At 38.7% G+C, this 27,107-nt stretch overlaps 1 protein-coding gene across 8 annotated transcripts in view; it reads left to right on the top strand.

Annotated features, from left to right (window-relative positions):
* REV1 (REV1 DNA directed polymerase) overlaps positions 1-27,107 on the top strand; it is a 101,846-nt gene that overhangs the window by 29,877 nt on the left and 44,862 nt on the right. For 4 of the 8 annotated variants that reach the window (XM_036302293.1, XM_036302292.1, XM_036302302.1 and 1 more), the window contains 2 exons: positions 17,647-17,815; positions 25,448-25,600. In XM_036302293.1, the coding sequence (XP_036158186.1) occupies positions 17,647-17,815; positions 25,448-25,600 (322 nt within the window). Of the gene's footprint in view, positions 1-17,646; positions 17,816-25,447; positions 25,601-27,107 lie in introns of those variants that run through there. The other 4 variants (XM_036302296.1, XM_036302295.1, XM_036302298.1 and 1 more) reach the window with 3 other exon arrangements.

Raw genomic sequence — 27,107 nt, 5'->3', positions numbered from 1 at the left:
ATTATTAGGATTGAGAGTGACTTTTTAAAAATTATCTATAATAATAATTATCTGTAATAATAAAAGGGTAATATGGTAATTAGACCGGAGGAAGCCGGTGCCCACAGCCAGGGGAAAGAAAGCCTACTCTTGCACGAATTTTTGTGCATCGGGCCTCTAGTCTTGTATATAAAAATGATAAAAGTAAAATCCTTTGGTTAGGTACTCCGTCACTTTTACTGCTATTCCACCTATACCTCTGAGAAAGCTGTCCTCGAGTTCTGATTTCTGCCCGCTGCCAGACAGTCCAGTTTCTCCGTGTATGAGTCTGGGTCCCCAGAGACTCGCCCGGAACTGGAGTCAGGGCCGTTGGGAGCTTGTGTCTCCCTCCCAATTGAAAAAGACACCCACCTCCTCAGTTGCCAGCCCTTTCTGCACGCGCCTCCGTACCTCTGCACTTTACTTCCGCACCTCCTCTGCGTCTCAGTGTGCTTTTCTTTACTTCTGGTTGTAGAATTTCCACTCAGCCAGCCTTCCTGTGTTTCTGGATGATGTCCGTTTTGTCTTTTAGTTGTGTTTTTGAAGTTGTTGTGCGAGGCAGCAATTTCAGGTGTTTACATATGCTGCCATCTTGGTTTCCAGGTTTTGTTTTGTTTTTATTGCTGAATTGTCTTATATCCTTTGGGTATTCCACAATTTGTTAATCATTCACCTGTTTATGAACATCTGGGTTATATCCTGGTTTTGGCTGTGAACACTTGTGTACTTAAGAGTGCAATTGCTGGGTCATGGTGGTTGCATGTTCACTTTTTTTTTTAAAGAAATTGACAAACTTTCTTAAGTGGCTATACTATTTTATATTCCCATTAGCAATTCGAGTGATCCAGTTTCTGTGCATCCACAGTGTTTGTGTATTGTATTTTTTTTATATATATATATATTTTATTGATTTTTTCACAGAGAGGAAGGGAGAGAGATAGAGAGTTAGAAACATCGATGAGAGAGAAACATCGATCAGCTGCCTCCTGCACATCTCCTACTGGGGATGTGCCCGCAATCCAGGTACATGCCATTGACCGGAATCGAACCTGGGACCCTTCAGTCCGCAGGCAGACGCTCTATCCACTGAGCCAAACCGGTTTCGGCTGTGTATTGTATTTTAAACATTGTAGTGGTCATTTCTCATTGTGGTTTTCTTTTGTATAACAACTTGAGGCCTACTGGGGTGGAGGGTCCCTCAGCCCGGCCTGCACCCTCCCACAGTCTGGGACTCTCGCAGCCCAGTTCCCCTCGCTCCTTACTGCCTGCCTGCAGCAGAGGCGGAAGAAGCTCCTGCCACCGCCGCTGCGTTCGCCAGCTCTAAGCCCAGCTTCTGGCTGAGCAGTGCTCTCCCTGTGGGAGTGCACTGACCACTAGGGGGCAGCTCCTGCATTGAGTGTCTGCTCCCTGGTAGTCAGTGCATATCATAGTGACAGCATTCCGCAGGTCCTTCTGCCATTCGGTTGATTTGCATATTAGGGTTTTATTATATAGGATAGGATTGCTATGCATCCTCAATACAGCTAAGTAGTAGTATCTCATTGCAGTTTTAATTTGCATTTGCCTGATGGCTAGTGTTGTTTATTTGCCATCTTTATATCCTCTTCAGTAAAATGTCTATACATGTATTTTGCCTATTTTCTTATTGGATTGTTTGTTTCTTTACTGTGGAGTTTTATAAATTCTTTATGTAGTTTAGGTACTACTTCTTTGTCAGATATGTGGTTCTCAAATATTTTCTTCCAGTCTGTAGTTTGTCTTTCAGCCTCTTTATGTGGTCTTTTGCAGCCTCTTTATGTGGTCTTTTGCAGAACAAAGTTTTTCATTGGTTAGGTCCAGTTTGTCAATCTTTCCTTATATTAGAGTGTGCTTTTAGGTTAGAAGTCTACTTAGCACTAGATTTTAAAAAAAAATTTTTTTCTAAAAATTTGGTAGTTTTATGTTTTACATTTAAGTTTATGATCCATTTTGAGTTAACTTTTTGTGTGCATGGCCTATGGATATCCAGTTGCTATAGCACCATTTGTTGAAAAAACTGTGCTTCTTCCATTGAATTACTTTTTCACTTTTGTCAGAAATCAGTGGGGCATATTTGAGTGGGTCTCTTGCTAGGGTCTCTGTTTTATTTCATTGACGTATGTCTATCTCTTCACCAATATCATGTGGTCTTGACTCATCGTATCTACATAGTAAGCCTAAACATCAGGTAGAGTGATTATTTCCATTTTATTCTTTGTCAAGATTATATTAGCTATTCTAGAGCCTGTGCCTTCCCATATAAATTTTAGAATAAGCTTGTCTTTGTCTATAGAATAAATACCTACCTAGGATTTTGATAGGAATTACTTTAACCTATAGATCAATTTAGGGAGAATTGATATCTTTATAATGTTGAGTTTTTCAGTCTATGGATCTTCCGTCTCATTTTACTCTACTATAGTTGATTGAACAAATACATTTTGTATGCTGCTTATGTGTTAGGAACTGTGTTTGAACCAAGATGGTGGTTCATGGAAAATGTGGATTTTGTGATGAATAAGTAATCTCTGGGAGTTAGACATGAAGAGAGGAAATGGGTGGGTGGCAATACAGAAGAGTGATAATTGCCTTCAAGAGTTAGAATGGCCCTAACCGGATTGGCTCAGTGGATAGAGCGTCAGCTTGCGGACTGAAAGGTCCCAGATTCGATTCTGGTCAGGGGCATGTACCTTGGTTGTGGGCACATCCCCAGTAGGAGGTATGCAGGAGGAAGCTGATCGATGTTTCTCTCTCATCGATGTTTCTAACTCTCTATCCCTCTCCCTTCCTCTTTGTAAAAAAATCAATAATATATATATATATATATATATATATATATATATATATATATATACACATATATATATATATATATTTTAAAAAAGAGTTAGAATACATCCTTTAAAGAGGAATTGACATTTTTACTTGGGTCTTGGATAAATAAGTGTTTTCTAATGAAAATGGCTAAAGACATTCTTGTCCTAATTCTAACCTACATTTTCACCTTTACATTCTTTAATTTTGATCAACATGCTGGTTGATCTCTTCCTCCCCACCCTCCCCTGACTTTCCTCTGAGGTTCAACAGTTTGTTCATGCTTCTGTGACTCTGGGTCTACTTTTGATCATCAGTTTATTTGGTTCATTAGATTCTACATATGAGTGAGATCATGTGATACTTATCTTTCTCTGACTGGCTTATTTTGCTCAGCATAATACTCTCCAGGTCCATCCATGCTGTTGTAAATGGTAAGAGTTCTTTCTTATTGCTGCATAGTCCATTGTGTAAATGTACCATAGTTTTTTTTATCTACTCATCTACTGATGGGCACTTATGCTGTTCCAAGTCTTAGCTATTGTAAATTATGCTGCTATGAACATAGGGGTGCATATATTCTTTCTGATGAGTGTTTCAGGTTTCTTAGGATTTATTCCTAGAAGTGGGATCAGTGGGTCAAATGGGAGTTCCATTTTTAATGTTTTGAGGAAACTTCATACTGTTTCACAGTGGCTGTACCAGTCTGCATTCCCACCAGCAGTGCATGAGGGTTCCCTTTTCTCTACAACCACGCCAATACTTGTCTTTTGTTGATTTGTTGATGATAGCCATTTTGACAGGTGTGAAATTATATCTCGTTTTAATTTACATTTCTCGGATGATTAGTGACTTTGAGCATTTTTTCATATGTTTCTTTGCTTTCTGTATGTCCACTTTGGAGAAGTGTCTGTTTAGGTCCTTTGCCCATTTTTTAATTGGATTATTTGTCTTAATTTTGTTAGGTTGTATGAGTTCCCTGTATATTTTGGAGATTAACCCATTATCAGATGTTTCATTGCCAAATATGTTCTCCGATGTGGTGGACTCTCGTTATTTTGATGATGGTTTCTTTTGCTGTGCAGAAGCTTTTTATTTTCATGTAATTCCATTTGTTTATTTTCTCCTTCATTTTCATTGTCATAGGAGATGTATCCATAAACATCACTATGAAGGATGTCTGAGATTTTGCTGCCTATAGTTTCTTCTAGGTCTTTTATGGTTTCACGACTTACATTTAAGCCTTTTATCCATTTTGAGTTTATTCTTCTGTATGGTGTAAGTTGGTGGTCTAGTTTCATATTTTTGTATGTATCTACCCAATTTTCCCAACACCATTTATTGAAGAAACTGTGCTCCAATGTATGCTTTTGCCTCCTCTGTCAAATATTAATTGAGCATAAAGGCTTAGGTCGATTTCTAGGTTCTTTGTTCTGTTCCATTGTTCTGTATGCCTATTCTTGTGCTAATACCAGGCTTTTTTTGATACCTGGTATTGTGATTCCTCCAACTTTGTTCTTCTTTCTCAAGATTGCTGCAGCTATTCGGGGTCTTTTTTGGTCCCATATTAAGTTTTGGAGTCTTCTAGGTCTGTGAGATAAGCCTTTTGTATTTTAATAGGGATTGCATTGAATCTAGATTGCTTTGGATAATCGGGACATTTTAATGTTGTTGATTTTACTAATCCATGAACATGGTATATTCTTCCATTTGTTTATATATATTCCTTTTTTTTTTAATGTACTGTGTGAATATTTCTCTCTTTTCCGTGTCCAGCGCAGCTAGAGAGTGGTCCGGTTCCTGAGTAGGGGCTGCTGGGGATTGAGAAAATGAAAGAGACAGACACAGAGATGGAAGGAAAAAGCTGGGGCTTGATGAGACCACTGTCCTCTGATGGAGAGACAGGGACCCAGAGCCAATACAGCGTGTTTATTTTATACAGCAAAAACCAGGAAGTTTTACTAAAGGTCAAGACAAAGGAGATTATGCGTATTCTTGGGTGGGCCTGAGTCATATTCTTTCCTGGTGGTTGGCTGGATTTAAATAGCAAAACCCACCCCCTGGCACCTGGGCTGAAGGTCAAGCTGACAACAGTCCTGCCTCTGGCAAAGCGGGGTTCCAGGATGGCACTGGATTCAGCTGACAATATTTTTTAAGAAATGCTCATGTGCCTTCCCAGGCACTCTCTACAGTACTGTAGTTTTCAAAGTACAAGTCTTTTACCTCCTTGGTTAAGTTTAATCCTAAGTATCTTAAATTTTTGTTGTTACAATGGTAAATGGGATTTTTTTTTAGTTTCTCTTTGTGAGAGTTCACTATTAGTATATAAAAATGCTATGGATTTTTGGGCGTTAATTTTGTATCCTACATTTCCAAATTTATTTATTAATTCTAGTAGTTTTTTGAGGGAGTCTTTAGGGTTTTCTGTGTATAGTATACTATCATGCCATCTGCAAATGAGAGTTTTACTTCTTCCTTTCTAATTGGATGCCTTTTATTTCTTCTTATCTGCTCCCTATGGCCAAGACTTCCAGACCTATGTTGAACAAGAGTGAAAGAGGGCATCCCTGTCTTGTTACTATTCTTAGGGGAAATGGTTTTAGTTTTTGCCCATTGAGTATGATGTTGGCTGTAGGATTTTCATATATGACCTTTATTATGTTGAGGTATATTCCCCCTCTAGTCCCACTTTGCTGAGAGTTTTTATCAAAAAAGGGTGTTGGATTTTGTCGAATGCTTTTTGTACATTGATTAATATGATCGTGTGATTTTTGTCTTGTATCTGTTTATGTGCTGTATCACATTTATTGATTTGAGGATATTGTACAAACCTTGCATCCCCTGAATAAATCTCACTTGGTAATGATGTATAATCTTTTTAATGTATTGCTGGATCTGACTTGCTAAAATTTTGTTGAGGATTTTAGCATCTGTGTTCATCAGGTATATTGGCCTGTAATTCTCTTTCTTTGCCATGTCTTTATCTGTTTTTGGAATTAGGGTAATGCTAGCCTCATAGAAAGAGTTTGGAAGTGTTCCTGCCTCTTGAATTTTTTGGAATAGTTTGAGGAGTAGAGGTGTTAGTTCTTCTTTGAGAATTTGGTAAAACTCCCCTGGGAATCCCTCTGGACCAGGGCTTTTGTTTGCTTGGAGTTTTAAACTACTGCTTCAATTTCATCAGTAGTTATCAGCCTATTCAGATTTTTTTATTCTTTCTAATTCATTTTTGGAAGATTTTATTTTCTAGGAATATGTTCATTTCGTCTAGGTTGTTTATTTTGTTGGAATAGAGTTCGAAGTATTTTCTTTTTATAATCCTTTTTATTTCTAGGATTGGGGTCCATTGTTAACTTCACCGTTCATTTCTGGTTTTGTTTACTTGGGTCCTCCCTCTTTGCTTCTTGGTGAGCCTGGCTAGCGGTTCATCAATCTTGTTTATCTTTTCAAAGAATCAGTTCTTGGTTATATTGATCATTTGTATTGTTCTTTTTGGTCTCTATGTCATTTGTTTCTGCCCTGACCTTTATTATTTCCTTCCTTCTACTTCCTCTAGGTTTTTCTTTGTACTCTCTTTATAATTTTTTTTAAGTTGTAGGGTTAGATAATTACCAATGTTTCTTGTTTGTTGTTTTTGAAGTAGGCCTGTAGTGCTATGAACTTCCCTCTCAGGACTGCTTTCACCGTGTCCCATAGATTTTGGATTGTTGTGTTTTCATTGTCATTTGTTTCCAGGATGTTTTTTATTTCTTCTTTGATCTCTTTGGTAACTCAATCATTGTTTTTTGTTTTGTTTTGTATTTTGTTTTTAATACATTTTTATTGATTTTAGAAAGGAAGGGAGAGGGATAGAGAGAAACATCAGTGATGAGAGAGAATCATTGATCGGCTGCCTCCTGCACGCCCCCTAATGGGGATCAAGCCTGGAACCCAGGCATGTACCCTTGGCCAGAATAGAACCTGGGACCCTTCAGTCCGCAGGCCAATGCTCTATCCACTGAGCCAAACCGGCTAGGGTCCAATCATTGTTTAATAGCATGCTATTTAGCTTCCAAGTGTTTGATTGTTTTTCATTGATTCATTCCATTGTGGTCTGAGAAGATGCTTGATATCATTTCAGTCTTCTTGAATTTGAAGAGACTTAGCTTGTGTTATAACATGTAGTCTGTCTTTGATGTGAAAGTGGTCTTCATGTGGCTCTTTGGTGTGATGCAATGGCCTTTGCTGTGCTACAATTTCTCTTGCAGAGCTTTAGGCCTAAAGTGTGGCCCTGTGTTTGATATGTGCCTTTTACTTTTACTATGCTTAATTATCTCTTACTTACTGTAGTTTGTTTCAGGTAATCCTGAAATGTTATGGAATCCAGAATCTCAAAGAATGTTCTATGAAATTCACAGTAGGAGTATTGTGGAATATAATCTTAAACTGGATTGAGAAGATACTTAGTATCTTTTAAATAGTTGGAAATGTTAATAGTTCTAATGTGTGTGAATCAGGATTTCGTCAGTACTATGCTGAAATGCAAAATGGCAATGAGTATATATGTTACTAATTGAACTTTCATAATAAACTTTATACTACTACTTTTATTTGCTTGGTATTTTGGGGGATTTATTGTAAGAGTTCATTTGAAATAAGGATCCTGCTCTTTAAAAACATTGAAAATCCTTGGTTTAAATGTCTCTCTCCATCTGTCTTCTTCATTAAGGCAGAGCAGTTTCTTAATTTGTTTCCTTTGGTGTTTTGTACATGACTGAACATTAGTAAATGCTTATTAGCCAGCATGACTTGGCTTGAGCTCTATAGAGGATTAATCCTGGTTTAATTTTACTGTGCTTCTCTAATGAAGTTGGTCAGGGTCTGGCATATATTTAATCATAAATGGAATCAAATACTTGAGGTGCATAGTGTGACCTACATGAAGTGGAGCAAAACTGTCCCTACTTTCCATACTTGTGCGTCATTTGAGGTAGCTGCTTTGAGGGAAGAGAGGAGGTAGAGCCCTAGCTGGTTTGGTTCAGTGTATAGAGTGTCAGCCTGCGGACTGAAGGGTCTCTGGGTTTGATTCCGGTCAAGGGCACATGCCTGGGTTGCGGGCTTGATCCCAGTAGGGGGCGTGCAAGAGGCAGCCAATCAATGATTCTTTCTCATCTCTGATGTTTCTATCTCTCTCACCCCCTCCCTTCCTCTCTGAAATCAATAAAAATATTTTAAAAGAAAAGAAAACAAAAGAAAAGAGGAGTCATTGTGGAAAACAGTATGGCATTTTCTCAAAAAGTTAAAAATGGAACTGCCATTTGACCCAATAATACCACTTCTAGGAATATATCCCAAGAAAACAGAAACACCAATCAGGATATATGCACCCCTATGTTCATAGCAGCACAATTTACAATAGCTAAGATTTGGAAACAGCCTAAATGCCCATCAGCAGATGAGTGGATTAGAAAACTATGGTACATGTACACAATGGAATACTGCACTGCTATAAAAAAGAAGGAATTCTTTCTTACCATTTGCAGCAGCATGGATGGAACTGGGAAGCATTATGTTAAGTGAAATAAGCCAGGCAGTGAAAGAAAAATACCACATGAACTCACTCATTTATGGAGAATAAAGAACATTATAAACTGATGAACAAAAAGATACGGAGGCAGAGAAGCATCGAACAGACAGTCAAAGTACAGTGGGAAGGCCGGGGAGGGTTGGGGCGGGGGTAAGAGATCAACTGAAGGACTTGTATGCATAAGCATAAGCAATGGACACAAGACACTGGGGAGGTGGGGTGAGGGCATGTGCTGTGGGGTAGGGGAGGCGGGGGGAAGGACAATCGGGGGGGAAAAAAAGGAGACATATGTATCACTATTTGTAATGCTTTAAACAATAAAATAAAACTTAAAAAAAAAAGAGCAGGTAAAGCTAAATATAATCCTTTCTAATAAAGACAGAATATGCAAATTGACCACCACACCCTCACAAATATGGAGGCACCCATAGCCACAAGATGGCGGCGCCCTGTCCCCTCAACCCTGCTGGAGTCCCCCAGTCTTTTCAGCCTGCCCTGTGGGGTTGAGGGGGAGGCGGCTAAAGTCCCCCAAACCCTTCAGCCAAACTGATTACTATGGCAAGTGGACCGAGAAGGTTTTCAGCAAGTGTGAGAAGCAAGCCTTGGCGGGATCGAGGGAGAGCCGGCAGGCTCAGGGCTGCTGCTGCCCAGGGAGGCCTCGGAGTTCAGTTCTGAAACCGCAGGGACCTGCTCCACGCTCGGGCTGAGGAGGAAGTGCCGCTGCTGCCCGCCCCACACCAGGTCCCTGGTTAAGGAAGCAGGTCCAAGTTGCAGCCATGGGGCCTGGCGGGGCTTTCTCACCCCGGACCATCGTGGCTGAACTCTGGCGGGGGTGTCCAGCGCCTCCGGGATCACTGTCTGCCCCCAGGACTGCTGACACCACTGGAGCGGGCGCTGGTTGAACATTTTAATGAAAATGGGACACCTGAGTTACCACTGGTTTTCCTTAGGAAACATATTGTGTAAGGTTTGCAAAGCTTTCTAAGATATTTGTAAGTCTTTTAAGTTATACAGTTCTGATCAGTGAGAAACACAGTTTTAGGTGAAAAGTATTATTAATCAGTTGTTTTCTCTGGATCTTATGTTTCTATAGAAAACTTTTCTACACACACACACACACACACACATATATATATATATATAATATATATATATTATTGATTTCAGAGAGAGAGAGAGAGAGATGGAAACATCAATGATGACAGGGAATCATTGATCTGCTGTCCCTGCACACCCCACACTGGGGTTCGAACCACTGGGAATTAAACCGTGACCTCCTGGTTCATAGGCCAAAGCTTAACCACTGAGCCATGCTGGCTGGATAGTAGAAAACTTTTTTTAAAATATATTTTTATTGATTTCAGAGAGCAAGGGAGAGGGAGGGAGAGATAGAAACATCAGTGATGAATCATTGATTGGCTGCCTCCTGCACACCCCCCAGTGGGGATGGAGCCTGCAACCTGGGTATGTGCCCTTGACCGGAATTGAACCTGGGACTCTTCATTCCATAAGCCGACGCTCTATCCACTGAGCCAAACCAGCTAGGGCTAGAATCCTTAATGTCACCCAGTTAATTATGGCAGAGCCAAACTAAAATCAGGACTTTTGGTCTTCAGTTCACTGTGTTTTCCCTTATGCCGCATGTTTTATATTGGCCATAACAGAAACATTATTTGCTTTAAGTACTTTGCATTTCATGACTTTAAACTTCTTGAATTTTGTATCTGTTATGTGTGTAAGACATTGTAGTTTATTAGGTAATCAAAATATATGAGTTATGTGTGTGTGTATTTTTTTCCTCATTTACATTTTTTTTCTGCTTTAGTTTACCAATAAAATTGGGTGTGATGTGACTTGCTTTGCTTTCTCTCACAAACTTTTGAAATAGTCTGCAAAGTTGGTTTTCTGGAGATAATACTTTTAGTGCATAGAAATTGTAAAACAGCTGTGTAAGGGATCTTAAATGTCTAGTCTAGCCTTTCATTTTGTCAATTTGGAAAGAGGCTAAGTGAGATGAGTCATATCCCCAAGACTTTTAATTGTTAACCTGTAACTGCAAACCAGACATTGCATTCAGGGTTGCATCATGTTAATGCTGATCAAGTATGAGTTTTGGGGAGATAGACTAGGACCTGAATTGTAGCTGGCCCACTAGCTGTGTGTAACTTTGGAAAGTTACCTTAATCTCTCCAGTTTTTGGTTTGTTAATGTAACTAAAATTGATGCCATTTATAAGAAACTTTATTAATAAACAATAATTTACATGTTTAAAAATTTAGAGCTTCAAGGAAAAAATTTGATTGCCACATGTCCCTTTAATATTCTATTTTAGAACCAATGTTATATCCCCACCCCACCCCTGGCCCACTCCACCCCACCCCCATAAAGTGATCTTTGGGAGCCACAGAGTCACTGTTTTACTTAAAGGATCTTCACCAAAATGTCAGTGATAATCTGTGGTGGTGATTTTCTTGGTGATTCAGTTACCTTTTTTATACTCTAATGTATTTAAAAATAGTATGTATAGTGAGAATGTGTAATGAGGTTTGAGGAATGTTAATTTTTATTTGAATTGGTTTAACTTGATTAATCTCATATATTACCAGTGTGGGAAATGAAATATTTATTAGATCTCAAAAAGTTTTTTTAGTTGTGACATTCTCTAGTGTAACACCAATTGTAAAGATTTAGAGAATATAGAATTTCCCTGAATTTGGTTTTTTATTCTCTTATGGTTGCCAGTACAGTACATTCAGGACATTCTAGAAGGAGAATGTACGGAAGGAAGGGTGGGCATCAAGAGAAGGACTTGTAGGTGAGATTATGGATTGAAAAAAAAATTATTTAAAGTGGAGAGCAGCCCTGAAGTTCCTACCATCTTCCTGCTTTGGAATAAGAGATAATAATAATAGTAATCTATATATATAAAAGCTTAAGTGACGGTTACAACCTAATGACCAGAATGACCGGTCGACCAGTCGCTATGACACGCACTGATCACCAGAGGGCAGCCGCTCAATGCAGAACTGCCCTCTGGTGGTCAGTGTGCTCCCGCAGCCAAACTCCCGCAGCCCCTACCCTACCCCCCACCCCTCCAACCGGCCAACGTCTTGGGGTCCATCCCCCTGGCTGGACGCCCCCCTGATAGGCCTCAATCGCTGCAAATTCGTGCACCGGGCCTCTAGTTATCTATCTAATAAAGAGGTAATATGAAAATTGACCATCACTCCAACACACAAGATGGCTACCCCCTGAGGTCAAAATGGCTGCCCCCATGTGGACACAAGATGGCCGTCAGGGGAGGGCAGTTGGGAGGGACCAGGCCTGCAGGGGAGGGCAGTTGAGGGGGACCAGGCCTGCAGGGGAGGGCAGTTGAGGGGGACCAGGCTTGCAAGGGAGGGCAGTTAGGGGTGACCAGGCGAGCAGGGGAGGGCAGTTAGGGGAAATTGGGCCGGCAGGGGAGCAGTTAGACGTCGATCAGGCTGGCAGGGGAGTGGTTAGGGGCTGATCAGGCTGGCAGGCATGTGAGCGGTTGGGAGCCAGCAGTCCTGGATTGTGAGAGGGATGTCCGACTGCTCATCCCTAAATGGGCAGTCGGCCATCCCTCAAGGGGTCCCAGATTGGAGAGGGTGCAGGCTGGGCTGAGGGACACATCCCCACCCCGCCCCAGTTCATGAATTTCATGCACCGGGCCTTTAGTGTATATATATATAAAGAGCCAGGGTCCATCACACCAAGGCCGAAGGCTTGGCCTAATGCCCAGGCTACACCCACAGCAGGCTCTGGTGGGTGGGGACTTGTGGCAGCGGGGCGGGGGCCGGGGGAGGTGGGGCCGGCACTCACACTCATAACCAAATACACACAGACACACAGTGCTCACCAGCTCACAGCCTTTTCTCCCTTTCTTTCCCTCCCTCCCAGTTTGCTCTCCCAGCCTCTCTGAGAATGAGGCCCTTAGGCAGAGGGTGGAGCTGGCCCACTGGCCCAATCCCCTCCCAGCCGGGAAAGAGGAAGAGGGAGGCAGGGAGGCCTGGAGGACTGTTGAGAAAAACAAAGGCAGAGACTGGGAGATACTGGGATGGAGAGATGGAAACAAAATAGCAATATTAAAATATTTCCTCTAATTAATTCCCTTTTAATGTCCATGGATTTCATGCATCGGGCCACTAGTAATAATAATAATAATAATAATAATAATAATAATAATAATAATACTGGTGATAGCTGACATGCTGTTCTTACTATGTGTATGGCCTTTTTTTAGCAATTTATAATTTTTGGCTCTTTTAGATCCCACAACAGCTGTTTCTATCCCCAGTTTACATATGAGAAAACCGGGGCCTAGGAAGTTAAGTAACTTGCCTGAAGTCCATGGCTAGGATTTTAATTCAGTCAGTCTCACTTTGGAGTCTGCTGTCTGGCCTAATTTTTAACCCTTTGAGTGCCAACCAATATCCTAGGAACTATGCTGAAATTGCCAAGGCATTTTTGCTGATTTTACAGCAGGTTAGGAAAATTATGAATCGCAAGTAAATGAAGTTACATATTCCAAAAACTTAAGGAAACCTTTACTACATTTGTTTTCATCTTTGACATATATTGTTTGCTGATTGTATTATAAAATACTAGTAGAAAAAAAAATTTGAACAAAATATATAATTTTAAAATAGAGGGACACCCTTCTACAATATCTTCCACAAAATCGTCATCTTCACAGCAAGAATTGACATATTTAGCAATATCATCACTAATAAAAGCAGACTTAGAACTGGACGCCATTTCGAAGCTTTAGGGCTACAAAATCTGAGTAAACTTCATAAAATCGTAGTACCTGTAAAAAATTAGGCAGATAAATGCCAGTGGTCAATTTTAGAACTACAAACATTCGGCATCATAAGTAATCTGCACTTAGGTGCCATCTGTCAATGAAGAGTGAACTACTAGCATCTGATAGTGACACTGCAGGAGGAGCGTGATAGCGTTCCTGGCACTTTTGGTGAAAGACGGGAGGAGCGCGATTGCACTCCCTGGCACTCTAGGGGTTAAGAGACTGAGTAAATATTTCAGGGGAGAGTCTGTGAAGCATTGTGGATCTCAGTGAATTCAATAGATACTTATTGAGCACCTGCTTTGTGCCAGATACATGGAAGTAAGACAGACAAGGTTCCTGTCCTCAAGGAGCATATGTTCTGGGGTGAAATCTGACAATAAGTAAATGAATAGACAAGGTAATTTTAGATTATCAGTACTATGAAGAAAAGTAACTGGTGTAGTAGATTACAGGGATAGGGTCCCTTGAGTATGTCACACAACTTTAAAAAAAAATTTTTTTTATTTCAGGGAGGAAAGGAGAAGGAAAGAGATAGAAACATTAATGATGAGAGAAAATCATTGATCAGCTACCTTCTGCACATCGAGCCCGCAACCTGGGCATGTGCCCTGACTGGGAATCGAACTGTGACTTTGTGGTTCAGAGGTCGACTCTCAATCACTGAGCCACACCGGCCTGGCTGTCACACAACTTTTAGTGTCATATAGATTTCATACTGTTGAATACTATCTCATAAGTATTTTTCTCTAATTAGCACACATCTGCTGAATTAAAGAAGGGTGTTAAATTTATTATGCAAATGTTTAGAGCTATTATTTATATTCTTTTGAACTTATAATTTGGGAGTATGTTTGGTTGCTGAAGAAATAGAGTCAAAGAGAAATACTATTTTAAAAGTTTCAAAAAACAATCATAATGAGGTTGGCCACCAGCTACATATCAGGCTGTTTGGGTTGATGGAGTGGTTCCTGGCTGCTGTCCATTGTGCGCTATGGGTAGTTCCAGTTTTGTTTGCAAGTTCGAGCCACCATTTGTCAGCATATGTATTGTCTTCTTCCACCATTTTTTTTAGAGTTTAGGGCAAGAGTCTCAAGGCATATACATTACTTGAAAGGAGTTCTGATGTCTTCATACTTTATAATAATAGCAGTTTTTATATTGAGTATTTCCTATGTGCCAGACTTAATTCATCATTATGGCCTTCCTTGTTTATTTTTAAAGAAAAGGGAGAAAGCTTAAAGGAGTCTGGTACTTGTCCAGAGTCACACAGTAAAGCATGTTAAAGCCAAGAGTAAGCCCAGGTCACATAGTTTATGTGCACTTACCTTTAATAGATTGGTTTCATGGTTCACTAACACTGAAGAATATTTGAGAGTCTTCAGAATTGAACTTTAATGAGCCCCCTTAACTTCATCCCATAAAAGAACAATGAAAAAAACAAGGACAATGAACTCTCCAGGTTTTCCAGTTCCAAATTAATGTAGTAATTAGATTTCAAAGAGCAACTAGTAGAGGGAAGAGTGTGTTTCAAGCATGTGTATGCAAAGACAATGTGTTCCGGCAGCCCCCTGCTGTTTCTGTCATTTAATACAGTTGGTTTGGAAAAAGTATAGATTAATTTGTAAGAAGGTTTTTTTACATTTCTGTGCTCTTTATTGGATTTGGTGTCTGTCCATATAATTGCATTGTATCTATCCTTGAATTTGGTATTAATAAAGTGATCCAAATTCTTTGATCTTAGGGAAAAAAACTAAGTAAACTATAAATTTCTGACTGACTAGCTACTTAATTTTCACCATTTTTCATTAAATCATTGTGATGCTCTAGCTTGGTTTTTGTGATCCCAACCCCTGAAAATTTTCGATTATGAATTTTGAACTAATTTTATCTAAACATTGTTCTCATTTATTTTTCTAGTGCATTGTCCAATTTGGTAGCCTTTAGCCACATATTTTAAACACTTGAAATAGCCCTAACCGGTTTGGCTTAATGGATAGAGCATCGGCCTGCGGACCAAAGGGTCCCAGGTTCAATTTGGTCAAGGGCATGTACTTTGGTTGCGGGCACATCCCCAGTAGGGAGTGTGCAGGAGGCAGCTGATCGATGTTTCTCTCTCATCATTGTTTCTAACTCTCTATCCCTCTCCCTTCCTCTCTGTAAAAAAAAATCAATAAAATATATTGTTTTAAAAAAAACAATACTTGAAATGAGGTTAGTCTAAATTGAGATGTGCTGTAAAAAGAAAATGTACACTTGATTCTGGAGGCTCAGTATGAAAAAAATATGAAATATCCCAATTTTTTATATTGATTACACAGTGAAATGATAATGTTTTGGAACTATTGGGTTAAATTGAGTATTATTAAAATGATTTCATGATTTTACTGAGGGTACTAAAATATATAAATATATAAATATATATATATATGTTTATTTTAGAAATCTTAATATATGTGGCTTGCACTTATCAGGCAATGTCAGTATGTGTGGTCAGTAACATCAAATGAATTCTATACAGTAGAATTTACCATGAATTAAACCTGGCATATCTGTATTTGCTTTTTTAGTTTTTAAATTTTTCTCAAGTCTAAAACTCATTTAATTAGATAGTTATAATAAAAGTCTTCATCTAACCCTGGTGGGTTTGGCTCGGTGGATAGAGTGTTCTCCTGTGGAATGAAGGGTCCCGAGTTCGATTCCGGTCAAGGGCACATGCCTGGGTTGTGGACTCGTTCCCCAGTTGGGGGGCGTGCAGGAGGCAACTGATCGATGATTCTCTCTCATCATTTGATGTTACTTTCTTTTCTTTTTTTTTTTTTTAATATATTTTATTGATTTTTTTACAGAGAAGAAGGGAGAGGAATAGAGAGTTAGAAACATCGATGAGAGAGAGACATCAATCAGCTGCCTCCTGCACACTCCCTACTGGGGATGTGCCCACAACCAAGGTACATGCCCTTGACCAGAATAAAACCTGGGACCCTTGAGTCCGCAGGTCGATGCTCTATCCACTGAGCCAAACTGGTTAGGCCAGGGGTGGGCAAACTTTTTGACTCGAGGGCCACAATGGGTTCTTAAACTGGCCCGGAGGGCTGGAACAAAACCATGGATGGAGTGTTTGTGTGAACTAATATAAATTCAAAGTAAACATCATTACATAAAAGGGTATGGTCTTTTTTTTTTTTTTAGTTTTATTCATTTCAAACGGGCCGGATCTGGCCCGCGGGCCGTAGTTTGCCCACGGCTGGGTTAGGCTGATGTTTCTATCTCTCTCTCCCTCTTTCTTCCTCTCTGAAATCAATAAATACACACACACACACACACACACATATATTTAAAAAAAAAAAGAAAGGTGTTCATCTAAATACTTGGACCTATAATATTTGTTTGGGCTTATGGAAAATCTGTTGCTTGAACAACAAAGTAGATACATAAGCCTCCTGTGACTCCCCCCCCACCCCCACCCCGCACCCCCCTACACACCACCACCCGGGACACAGCTGTTGCTAGGGGAGGTGTGATTTAGAGCTTTCATTAGGATAATAGGTGAAAGAAATAGAAAAGCTATTGAAAATAATTAGTTTAATTGCTAGTATTAAATGCCCACTATAACAGACTGTAATGAGTCAGACATTTTTTTAATGGGAAAACATAAACTACATTGATTTTTGTTTTAAGATATTTTTAATAGTTGTATTAGGAATAAAATATTTTGAAACAGTTGAAAAATATGCACTGTTTCTCGGTCTGCAGTGTTTAATTTATCTTCTGTATAGGTGGACTTCTGACTATTGTATTATAGTAAGTCATCACTGAATGTAATCAATAGGTTCTGTTGACTTTCAGTGAAATGACATATAACCAGTTTTACAATGTGCTGATTGATATAAACGAAATTTCAGTTCCTATGGCATCTCATTAATGCAATAACAAAATGTTGCTATTCGAGGACCTGCTATGCTCTGAAAGAGCTGTAAGATTAATTGGAATCTCTGTAAACTGATTCATAAATGACTTTATAGTTGTCAGTTTATAAAAAAACAAAAGATACCAATATCAGGGTCATACAGCTAAATGTGATCAAAAGTTTAAAAATATTTGCTCTGTTATTATTATTTGATTCATTACGTGAGGTTCCTATTTGCTCTTCTAGGCACCTCTTAGCAGTAGATGTTTTTGTGTTGATAGACCGTCTCTAGCAACCAGAGGAAGAGGATGTGCTAAGGCAAAATAGCTTTATCACCTTGTGATTTACCTCCCAACTTTGTTTACTGGCAACACAGCCAAGGAGAAAGTGAACCAGTCATATACTCTCTGAATGGCTTGTTCTAGGGATTATTCAGCTAGGACTCTACTTTCTTATATATAAACCTCATAATATATTTTAATATTAACTTTACAGATCCTTCTGCTGAGGAATTGAGAAAGCTAATGATGTTGCATGGAGGACAGTACCATGTGTATTATTCCAGGTCCAAAACAACACACATTATTGCCACAAATCTTCCTACTGCCAAAATAAAAGAATTGAAGGGGGAAAAAGTAATTCGGCCAGAATGGATTGTGGAAAGGTAAGTGTAATTTTTAATAAGGTTTAAAAATTGGAATACATTTTATTTCTATTATAGACATTTACATTGCCCCTTAAGTGTGAAAAGTAATTAATGTCTTAAAGAACACTACTATACTCTAACTCAGCTGTGGGCAAACTACGGCCCGCGGGCCGGATCCGGCCCGTTTGAAATGAATAAAACTAAAAAAAAAAAAAGACCATACCCTTTTATGTAATGATGTTAACTTTGAATTTATATTAGTTCACACAAACACTCCATCCATGCTTTTGTTCCGGCCCTCCAGTCCAGTTTAAGAACCCATTGTGGCCCTCAAGTCAAAAAGTTTGCCCACCCCTGCTCTAACTTCACATTGATAATTCAGGTGGCCTAGGATTTGACATCCTATTAAAAGTACTACATTCATGTTCATGGAACCTCAGCTACCAGGAATTAGGGGCAATCAGCCGGTAAGCAGCAGGAGGTGGTGATAAGAGAAGGTTGACTAAGCAAGTTATTCACTGGCAAATATTTATGCACCTATTATGGGCTAGGCAATGTTCCCCGTTTGTTTGGAATTGGTGTGCTGTAAATCAGTGATGGCTATTCATATTAACTTCTTAAGTTTAAATATGTCATTTGGAACTTTGGTAATGAGCCATACTTAGGTGATTTATATTTTAAAACTATAATATTATATATGAGTGATTGCTAGATTTATGAAAATTGAAAGTTAAAGGATTAAAATAATAACTTTATGTATGAATAGATTATAATCTATCTATAATAATGAAAGTGTAATAATGCTAATTAGACTGGACAGCTGAACGACCTTCTGGATGACATTCTGGATGAAGCCGGGGCTGCGAGGGCCGAGGCAAGCCACCTCGGCTGCGAGGGCTGAGGCCCTTGAACGAATTTCGTGCATTGGACCTCTAGTCCATATTATAAAAGGCCTGTGGCCATAACGACTGGTGTGATTTCGCATGCTGGGCCTCTAGTCTATATATATAAAAGCCTAAGCGACTGTTACGACTGGATGACTGGTCAACCAGCTGCTATGATGCACACTGACCACCAGGGGGCAGACGCTCAACGAAGGAGCTTCCCCCTGGTGGTCAGTGTGCTCCCACAGCCAACCTTCCACAGCCAGCCAACCTCCCCCCTTCCCTCCCCCTGTCCGAAAACCTGTGGTCCCTCTCCCAGTCTCTTCCCCCCTTCAGCATGCCCCATCCAGCAGGCCCCGGCCATCCTGGCCCCATTGGGACTGGACGAGATGACCCTTATAGGCCCTGATCGCTGGCCAGGCCTAAGGACCCCACCCGTGCATGAATTTCATGCACCAGGCCTCTAGTTATTATATAAAAGAATGGTCAGATTAAATTATGGAGTTCTAATGAAACAAACTTTGGTTTTTTCAATCAATTCCAAGCTTTTGAAAAAATCCTAAGCTTCACTAGTTTTGACACTTTCCATAAATTTATTCAGCAGATTGAGTTGTGCTCAATTCCTTTGTGTAGCAGATGTAGCAGCACAGATTCAGTGGGAGGCATCATAGCATAGCTGGAAAGCCTGTGCCTGGGCTCTGGAGACACACCGGGGTTCACATCAGAATGCAGGAATTGGCATGCCTGTCATCTTGTGTGACTTGGGGAAGAATTCTGCAGTCATTCTGAACTTGAGTTTCTCACTGTAAAAGAAGGCTGGTACTTGCCTGCTATGGTTATGTAAACTAGCACAGTGCCTGGCACATTGTAAAGGCATAATATATAAGGAGAAACTGTTTTGTTTCATTTTTAATTCTAAAAACATTAGCAAGTATCTATATTATAAAAAGCCTGTGGTTGTAACGCTGTAACGACCAAACAACCCGTCACCATGAAGTGCGTGGAGCATCTCTCGGTCCCTCCCCTGCGGTCCACAGGCTCAGATCGCAGCAAGGCTGGCAGGCGGGTGGGTGGGCACAGCGAGGCGCGTGTGGGTGGGCAGGGCTGCACAATTTTGCGTGCTGGGCTTCTAGTTAATAAAGTCCAAAAAGTTAAAAGAGCATTTAAAAAAAAAGTGCATTTAGCCAGGCTGGCATAATCAGTGGTTGAGAATTGACCTATGAACCAGGAAGTCATCATGGAATACCCAGTTGGGGCAAATGCCCAGGTTGTGGGCTCAATTCCCAGTGTGGGGCATGCAGGAGGCAGCCGATCAATGATTCTTCCTTGTCATTGATATTTCTCTCTCCCTCTGCCTTCCTCTCTGAAATCAATAAAATATGTGTGTGTGTGTGTGTGTGTGTGTGTGTGTGTGTGTGTGTGTCTGTGTATTTTAAAGTGTATTTAGCTTCCAGAAAGCCAGGTGTACTAGTATTTTATAGATTAAGCATTTTTTAAACCTTTGAGGATTGCTGAAGGTCCATTCCTAGAACATCTCACTGGTTCTTTGTGCTGTGTTCTCATGACTTAGTCACTATCCATTCATTATATAAGGTTAATGAACATGGCCTTTAGCTGTGTGTTTCAAAAAGGAATTATGAAGTTTTCAGTATAAGAAGTTAGGATCATTCCAGAATCAGGTGTGTGTTGTTGCATACAGACATTCCAGTCCTATCCTGTGCTAGGGCTAGAATTTTGATCTAGGGATATTTAGTTTGGCTTTGGAAGGTATGGGGTAACTCCGTGGACAGTAAGAGAGTGGAGGTGAAAAGGGTTCTTATCAGGTAGGAGTTGATTTGCTGAGAAAATGGTGGGGTTCATGACAGCTGTTTTCTTTACGCCTGCTCTTTCTTGCCTTGAATGCAACTAGAGGTAATAAAATAGAAAAAGTAACTGTGGCCATTGTAAGTTTTAAAATTCACTTTTATGGATAGCATTTTAGTTTGAAGTCAAGCCTAATCATCTGCTTTTAAATGATTAAAGTGACTTTGGATAACATGATTATGTGGCCTGTTTACTTCATTTTGTTTTGTTTTTGGTAATCCTCACCCTGGCATATTTTTTCCATTGATTTTTAGAGAGAGTGGAATGTGTGGTGAGAAACAGAGAGAAACATCAATGTGAGAGAGAGAGAAACACATCAACTGGTTGCCTACTGACCTTGCCCTGATTGGGCCAGGAATTGAGCCCACAACCGAGGTATGTGCCCTTGACCAGAATCAAATCCTTGCCCCCTCCATCCTCAGGCCAAAGCTCTAACCATTGAGCCACTGGCTAGGGTGTGTTTGCTTCATTTTATATATGAGAAGGCAGGGCTAATAAGGTTAACTACTTTGCCTGAGAACAGCAGGATTCAGTCCAGATTTTCTGACTCCTATTTGGGTCTGCTGTTTGCCATTTAATTAAGCTTGTTATAGGTGAATTGGCCCATGTGGAAATGGATCAGTCTTGGCACATGTCTTAGTATATAAAATAAATGTCAGTATCTATTGTATCATAGGATAGAATTCTTTTGCTTAAAGCACACTACTGTTTCCTTTTACACTCTAATCCCAATCTTGTTGATCTCTTTCCCTCCTCAGTGTTGGTGTATTTATTTTATTTACTGACTTTAGAGGGAGGGACGGGGGAGAGAGGGAGGGAGGGAAGGAAATATCGTTTTGCTGTTCCACTTATTTATGCACTAATTGGTTGTTTCTTGTATCTGGTATGTGCTCTGACCGGGAATCGAACCCTCAACTTGGGTGTATCGGATGACACACTAATTAACTGAACTACCCAGCCAGGGCTACTCCTTGGTGGTGTTTTAATGATATTTTATTATACTTAAAATTTTAAACATTGTATTAGCTATTTAATGGCTGCTACATGATATTCTCTTCTATAATTAACTTTCTTGTTTTTAGTTTGGGCAGTTTAAATAGCAGCTACCGCTTCTAAGTGTGTGGGGTGACTACTGGGCTTTGATTAGAATTCCCTGGTCTCTGTGTCTGTATCATGAAACCTGAGTCAGTGTACATACACATGATTATAGAGCCAGGACTGCTAAGGGGCTGGAAAGTCCCTTAATGAGACGCCTGTGTGCATGAGTGTAAGATGTGAGATTATTTTACTGAAGCCTCTGCCTTGAAAATCCCACACTTGCTTGCATATAGTATAAGTCAGTGATTTTCAAAATTTTGCCTGTTCCTTTTCTTCAGACAGTTTTATATTGAGATTTGAAGTTTGGAATAGTTCATGAAAAGCTGCTGTGATCCACCCCGCTCCTCACTAAGCAGTGAGTCCCATGGAACACAGTTTAAAAGCATTGTCCTAAGTCATTGCAGGTCAATGTAGTTTTTGTTGTTGCTTATTGTATCGAGTCTTTTTAGCATGGAAACCTGCCTCCCTCCTGTGGTTAGGTTCTCATGGCTCTGTTGTGAGTGGAGAGTGTCATCTCCATTGTTCTAGTTCATACCCCTTCTAGTGGGAGTGACTGATGCTCAGTAGAATCTGTCCTTTATTTTTAAGCTCCCAAATTCTGATATGTTAGCACGTCTATCATATACTCAGAGGCTCCAAAGATCTCATACTTCATATAGGCTAAAACTTTGTTTCTAATTATATTCAATGTAAATATCAGAGTGCTTATTTAAACTCAAATAAAACTTGATTGCAACATTTTCTTTCATGATATTTTCATTTTCCTTGTGGTTTTGTGTCTTGCTTCAATTTATTCTTTATAGAAAATGTGCATGACTCTAGTTTCTGGTGTAGATTTGGCTTTTTAAAAAATTTAATATTGGTGTCATTTACATTTTTCTCTCACAGCACTACAGAATTCTTCTAATATTATTTTTATTTGGCTAACTAACCAACACACACATTTCAGACTACACCCCACTGACTTGTTGTAGGTAACATTTTATTAGAAAATGTATTCTCAGTCCTTAGGAGCTAAAAAATGATTAGCTCCCCCCCACCCCCCCAAAAAAAGAATGAATAGCCTAACTTTCAGTATCTGTGTAAGGGCAAGAAATCTTATATTTTTATACCTGTTTATTTCCTTTTCTTAGCTCATAGTGTCTTAGTGAATAGTTGGGAAGTTTAGTGGACGTGGGGCAAAGGGAATTTTAATTTTGGTGCATAAAGATAATTTTTGTTTAATGGCGGAATGGACAAATGCAGCTCAGTTTTTCCTTAGCACATCATTAGATCCTTTCTTGCTTTAAATCCACTTTTGAATAAGGAAGAAGACAGAAGCCTGAATCCATGGGTGGGTGTGTAGACCAGTGTTAGATACTGTTTCTGTAATACAGGATAACAGAGACATTGACTGGAACCATAAACACATTAGATGTGCAGAATTGTTTCATATAAAGAAAGTGCTGATACTATAAGCTAGAAGAAAAAGTTCAGAATAGCAATTATGTAGCGATAATTTTGTTGTATATTAATTTTTTGTAAAATTTCCCCAAATCTGGTTATAACTGTCAGTGTAAAGTCATTGTCAGTTGATAGAAATAGGAAATGATTTCGAGAACTATTAGATACAAAGTTCTGTTTTAGAGATAACTTCAGTGGGGCTGGGCTATAGGACAAAGCAAGAATTAAGACTCCTCAAATTAAAAAAAAAAAAAAATTAAGACTCCTCAAAGAAGCCTGGCTGATGTGGCTCAGTGTTTGAGTGCCCACTCTCTACTTATCCCTTAGTTACAGCTATATGTAAGGAAAAGTTGGAGGCTAAGGTTAGGGTTCTACTTCACGTATTAAGTACCTCTACATCTGGCGTGGGGGAAGCAGGTGAAATACATAATATTATAAGAAGAGCGATCCATAGGCAGTTGAGACCAAGTGTTAAAGGAAGCAAAAAGTTTGATAAAGAATAGTAAATTAAGGGGGGTGGGGGCGGACTGGAGGGGGGGTCAATGGAGAAAAAAAGCGGGACGTATGTAATACTTTTAACAATAAAGATTTATAAAATAAAATAAAACAATAATATAAACAGCTTATAAAAAAAGAATAGTAATTTAATACATGACCTAATTTTAGGATTTTGATTCTGATATTTGGATGAAATCTTTAAACTTGATTAAAGTAAATTAAAAAATAAAACAAAAGTAACTTAGCCTGATAATAAGTATTTAGGTAAATGAAAATTGAAATGTCTCTGGTATGTTCTTTCCCATCATAATGTAGTCCTTATAGCATTTGGATACAGTAGGTGCTTTAGGTAGAATTACTAGATACATATTGATATAATTACATAAAGGACAGATAGACTAACATTTTGTAGTTCATTTTTAGCATATATCATCACCTTTTCCTATGTTCTGAGTTGACTAAGTATTTTAAATTATTTTTTGTTAGCTAATTCAGTCATTTCTTACATGTTTTGTAGTGTCCTTTGAGAAAATTAGATGTCAAGCTCTTGGATTTATGATATAATAAAGTATATTTAGTCTGTTACTTATTAATTTTTTTCTAAATAATTAAAATATGACTATCTTAGTATTCATTTTAGGTTTAAAGCCAGAAATGTTTCTAGAAACATTTTCTGATACTTAAAGACCTGTTGTAAAATTTGGATGTTAGCATAAGTACAGTATATTTATTGGTTGGCTATTTTAAATTGAAAATATTTTAAATGGTATAGTAACCATATATAATTTATTTTAATAATTTAATAATTAATTTATTAAAAATCAGATTTTAAGATGGCAATCAAATTAGTTTTAGTTATGCAGAACAAAAGAATAGTTGTTTGGGAGTGTCAGTTAATGTGCTAGTACTACCCAGTATTATAATAATACTGGTGTTACTCTGGTTTTACTGGTTATGTTTAGTAGGTAATGAACATTTGGAAGAGGATATTACAAATAGCTTCTGCCCTCATAGAGTTCATATCCTCAAATGGCCTTGTCTCAGTCACTCTTCCATTAAAATAGTATAAATTCTTTATTACTATTAAAGTTGAGGTCCTTCATTTTGATTTTGTCCCTTTTTTTTATCCTCACCCACAGAGAGAATATTTTTTCCATCGATTTTTTTTTTTTTTTTTTTTTTTTTCAGAGAGAGTGGAAGGGAGAGATTTGGGGAAGGGGTGGTAGGAAGGGATGTCAGTGTGAGAGAGACACATGGATGGGCTGCCTCCTGCACATGCCCCCACCTGGAGGCAGGGAGCAAACCTGCAACTCAGGTAAGTGCCCTTAACCGGAAATCGTACCGGGAGATCCTTGGTGCGTAGGCTGACACTCTAACCACTGAGCATGCCGGCCAGGGCTCTTTTAGAATTTTTCACATTTAATAGACCTAACATGAATTGTGGAAATTGGGAATCCTCATCTAATTTACTTATTCTGGGAAAATTTAATATGTGAGATGGGATTTGAGAAAGTATTGATGATTGTACAATTATTTGAGGGGAAATTGTGGTCAATGTTAAAGTCAAGATAAAAATATAAGCTAATCCAACTCTTGCTTTTCTCATCTTACTCTGTAGTTGTTGTTGTTTTGCCTCATATAGGATTGTTGGCTATTGATTTTTTAAAATCTCAGATGTGTGTCTTTTCATGGATGGGATGTCATTTTTCAAAGTATATTAGAATCACAAACACAGAGGGAGAGGACTAATAGGAAAGATGGCTTGCTAGTGAAATACTCCCATCATTAAGAACGTTGCTTTTTCATGGAAAGCTCATTTCCCCCAACTATTGAACTCTTACGTTGCTATTACTTTTTGTTGCAGCATCAAAGCTGGACGACTCCTGTCCTACATTCCCTATCAGCTGTACAGCAAGCAGTCCACTATGCAGAAAAGTCTCAACTTCAATCCTGTATGCAAACCTGAGGACCCGGTGCCTGGTCCAAGCAATGGAGCCAAACAGCTTAACAACAGGGTGTAAGTTTGTCTAGGGTGATAACGCTGCAAAGCTTGCTTTTAGCACTGGGTGTGGTTCCTGCTCTGCTGAAGAGAGAAATAGCTATATAACCTGGCCATTCACCTATGCTACACAGGCAGAAATAGGTGTGTGGGTGTCTTACCAAGAAATTGTTTTTATCATGGAAGTTTCATAAATAAAATGTAAACAGGAAAGGTTTTTCAGTTGTTTTAAATTCCCATGTTAAACTAATGGATCTTAAATTATTAGAAGTAAAATTTTCTATAGATTTTTCTGAATGTAATTACTTCCTTACAAGAAATTTGATAAGAATGTTGCTTTCTCAAAAACTGAATTAGCTATGCCACTTATACTTTTGTTATGTGTCATGCATAGAAAGCCAATTAATAAAAATGTTAATATTTCCAGGTTATTTTTGAAAAATTCCAAATTCATAACAGTTCTAAATATGTAAATATTTAATATTAATAAAAATTTAGTTGGTGACCCTAAATGTTATAGAGTTCAAGGTGAATCTAGAGTTTATCCCATGTGACTGATTTTTACACATATATTGGTTTAAGGTTTAATTGCAATAATCCTGGGTAAGTTGATTTTAAATTAATTGGTGTGTTACCTTAACTTGTATATCAGGTGGTTCATTATTACCATCAGCCTTCTCCTTATTTATTAAGTTGCTTGCTTTGGGAATTGGATATATCTTTTCTCAACAAGACCAGGAATCTAACCTGGGAGTATCCAATATCACTGCCTTCTGTAGTTTTTGTTGTTATTTAACATGTACTCATTTATAAGTATATTCAGATGATTTCATGTTACCTAAAACTTTTAATTTTTTTAGTACTATGAAGGTGTACAAGTAATACCAGAAAACATTTGAATACATAACTCCATATTTTTTTTTCTCACACTAATAAAAGTAGAAAAATAGATACAGTAGTTCCTCCTTATTCACAGGGGATTATGTTCCAAGACTTCCAGTAGATGACTAAAACCGTGAATAGTACAAATACCATATATGCAATGTTTTTTCCTGTGCATACACACGTATCGTATGATAAAAGCTTAATTTTATAAATTAGGCACAGTAAGAGATTGACAATAATAACTAAAAGTAAAATAGAACAGTTATAATAATAAACTGTAGTAAAAGTTAAATGAATAAAGTCTCTCTAAAATACCTTATTGTACTGTATGCACCCTGCTTATGATATGAGATGATAAAATGCCTCAGTAATGAGGCTACTCAGGAAGGTGCACAATTTAAAACTTACGAATTGTTTCTTTCTGGAATTGTATATCTCGTATTTTCAGACCACAGCTGATTGCGGGTAACTGAAACTGTGGAAAGTGAAACTGTAGATAAGGGGGCCTATATGTGTTTTTTGAAATTCTTGGTGTCAATTTTAGGAAAAATTTACCTATTAGATTTTACTTCTTAATACTTTTACACTATTGCTTACTAAATGTATCTTTACTGATTATATATTTCCTGTATAGCTACTT

The sequence above is a fragment of the Myotis myotis genome, unplaced genomic scaffold, assembly GCF_014108235.1.
Source record: "Myotis myotis isolate mMyoMyo1 unplaced genomic scaffold, mMyoMyo1.p scaffold_m19_p_30, whole genome shotgun sequence".
In the NCBI taxonomy this organism is placed as follows: Eukaryota; Metazoa; Chordata; class Mammalia; order Chiroptera; family Vespertilionidae; genus Myotis; species Myotis myotis.
Note: the sequence above shows the minus strand (reverse complement) of the source record. Positions and strands in the feature narration are given on the sequence as shown.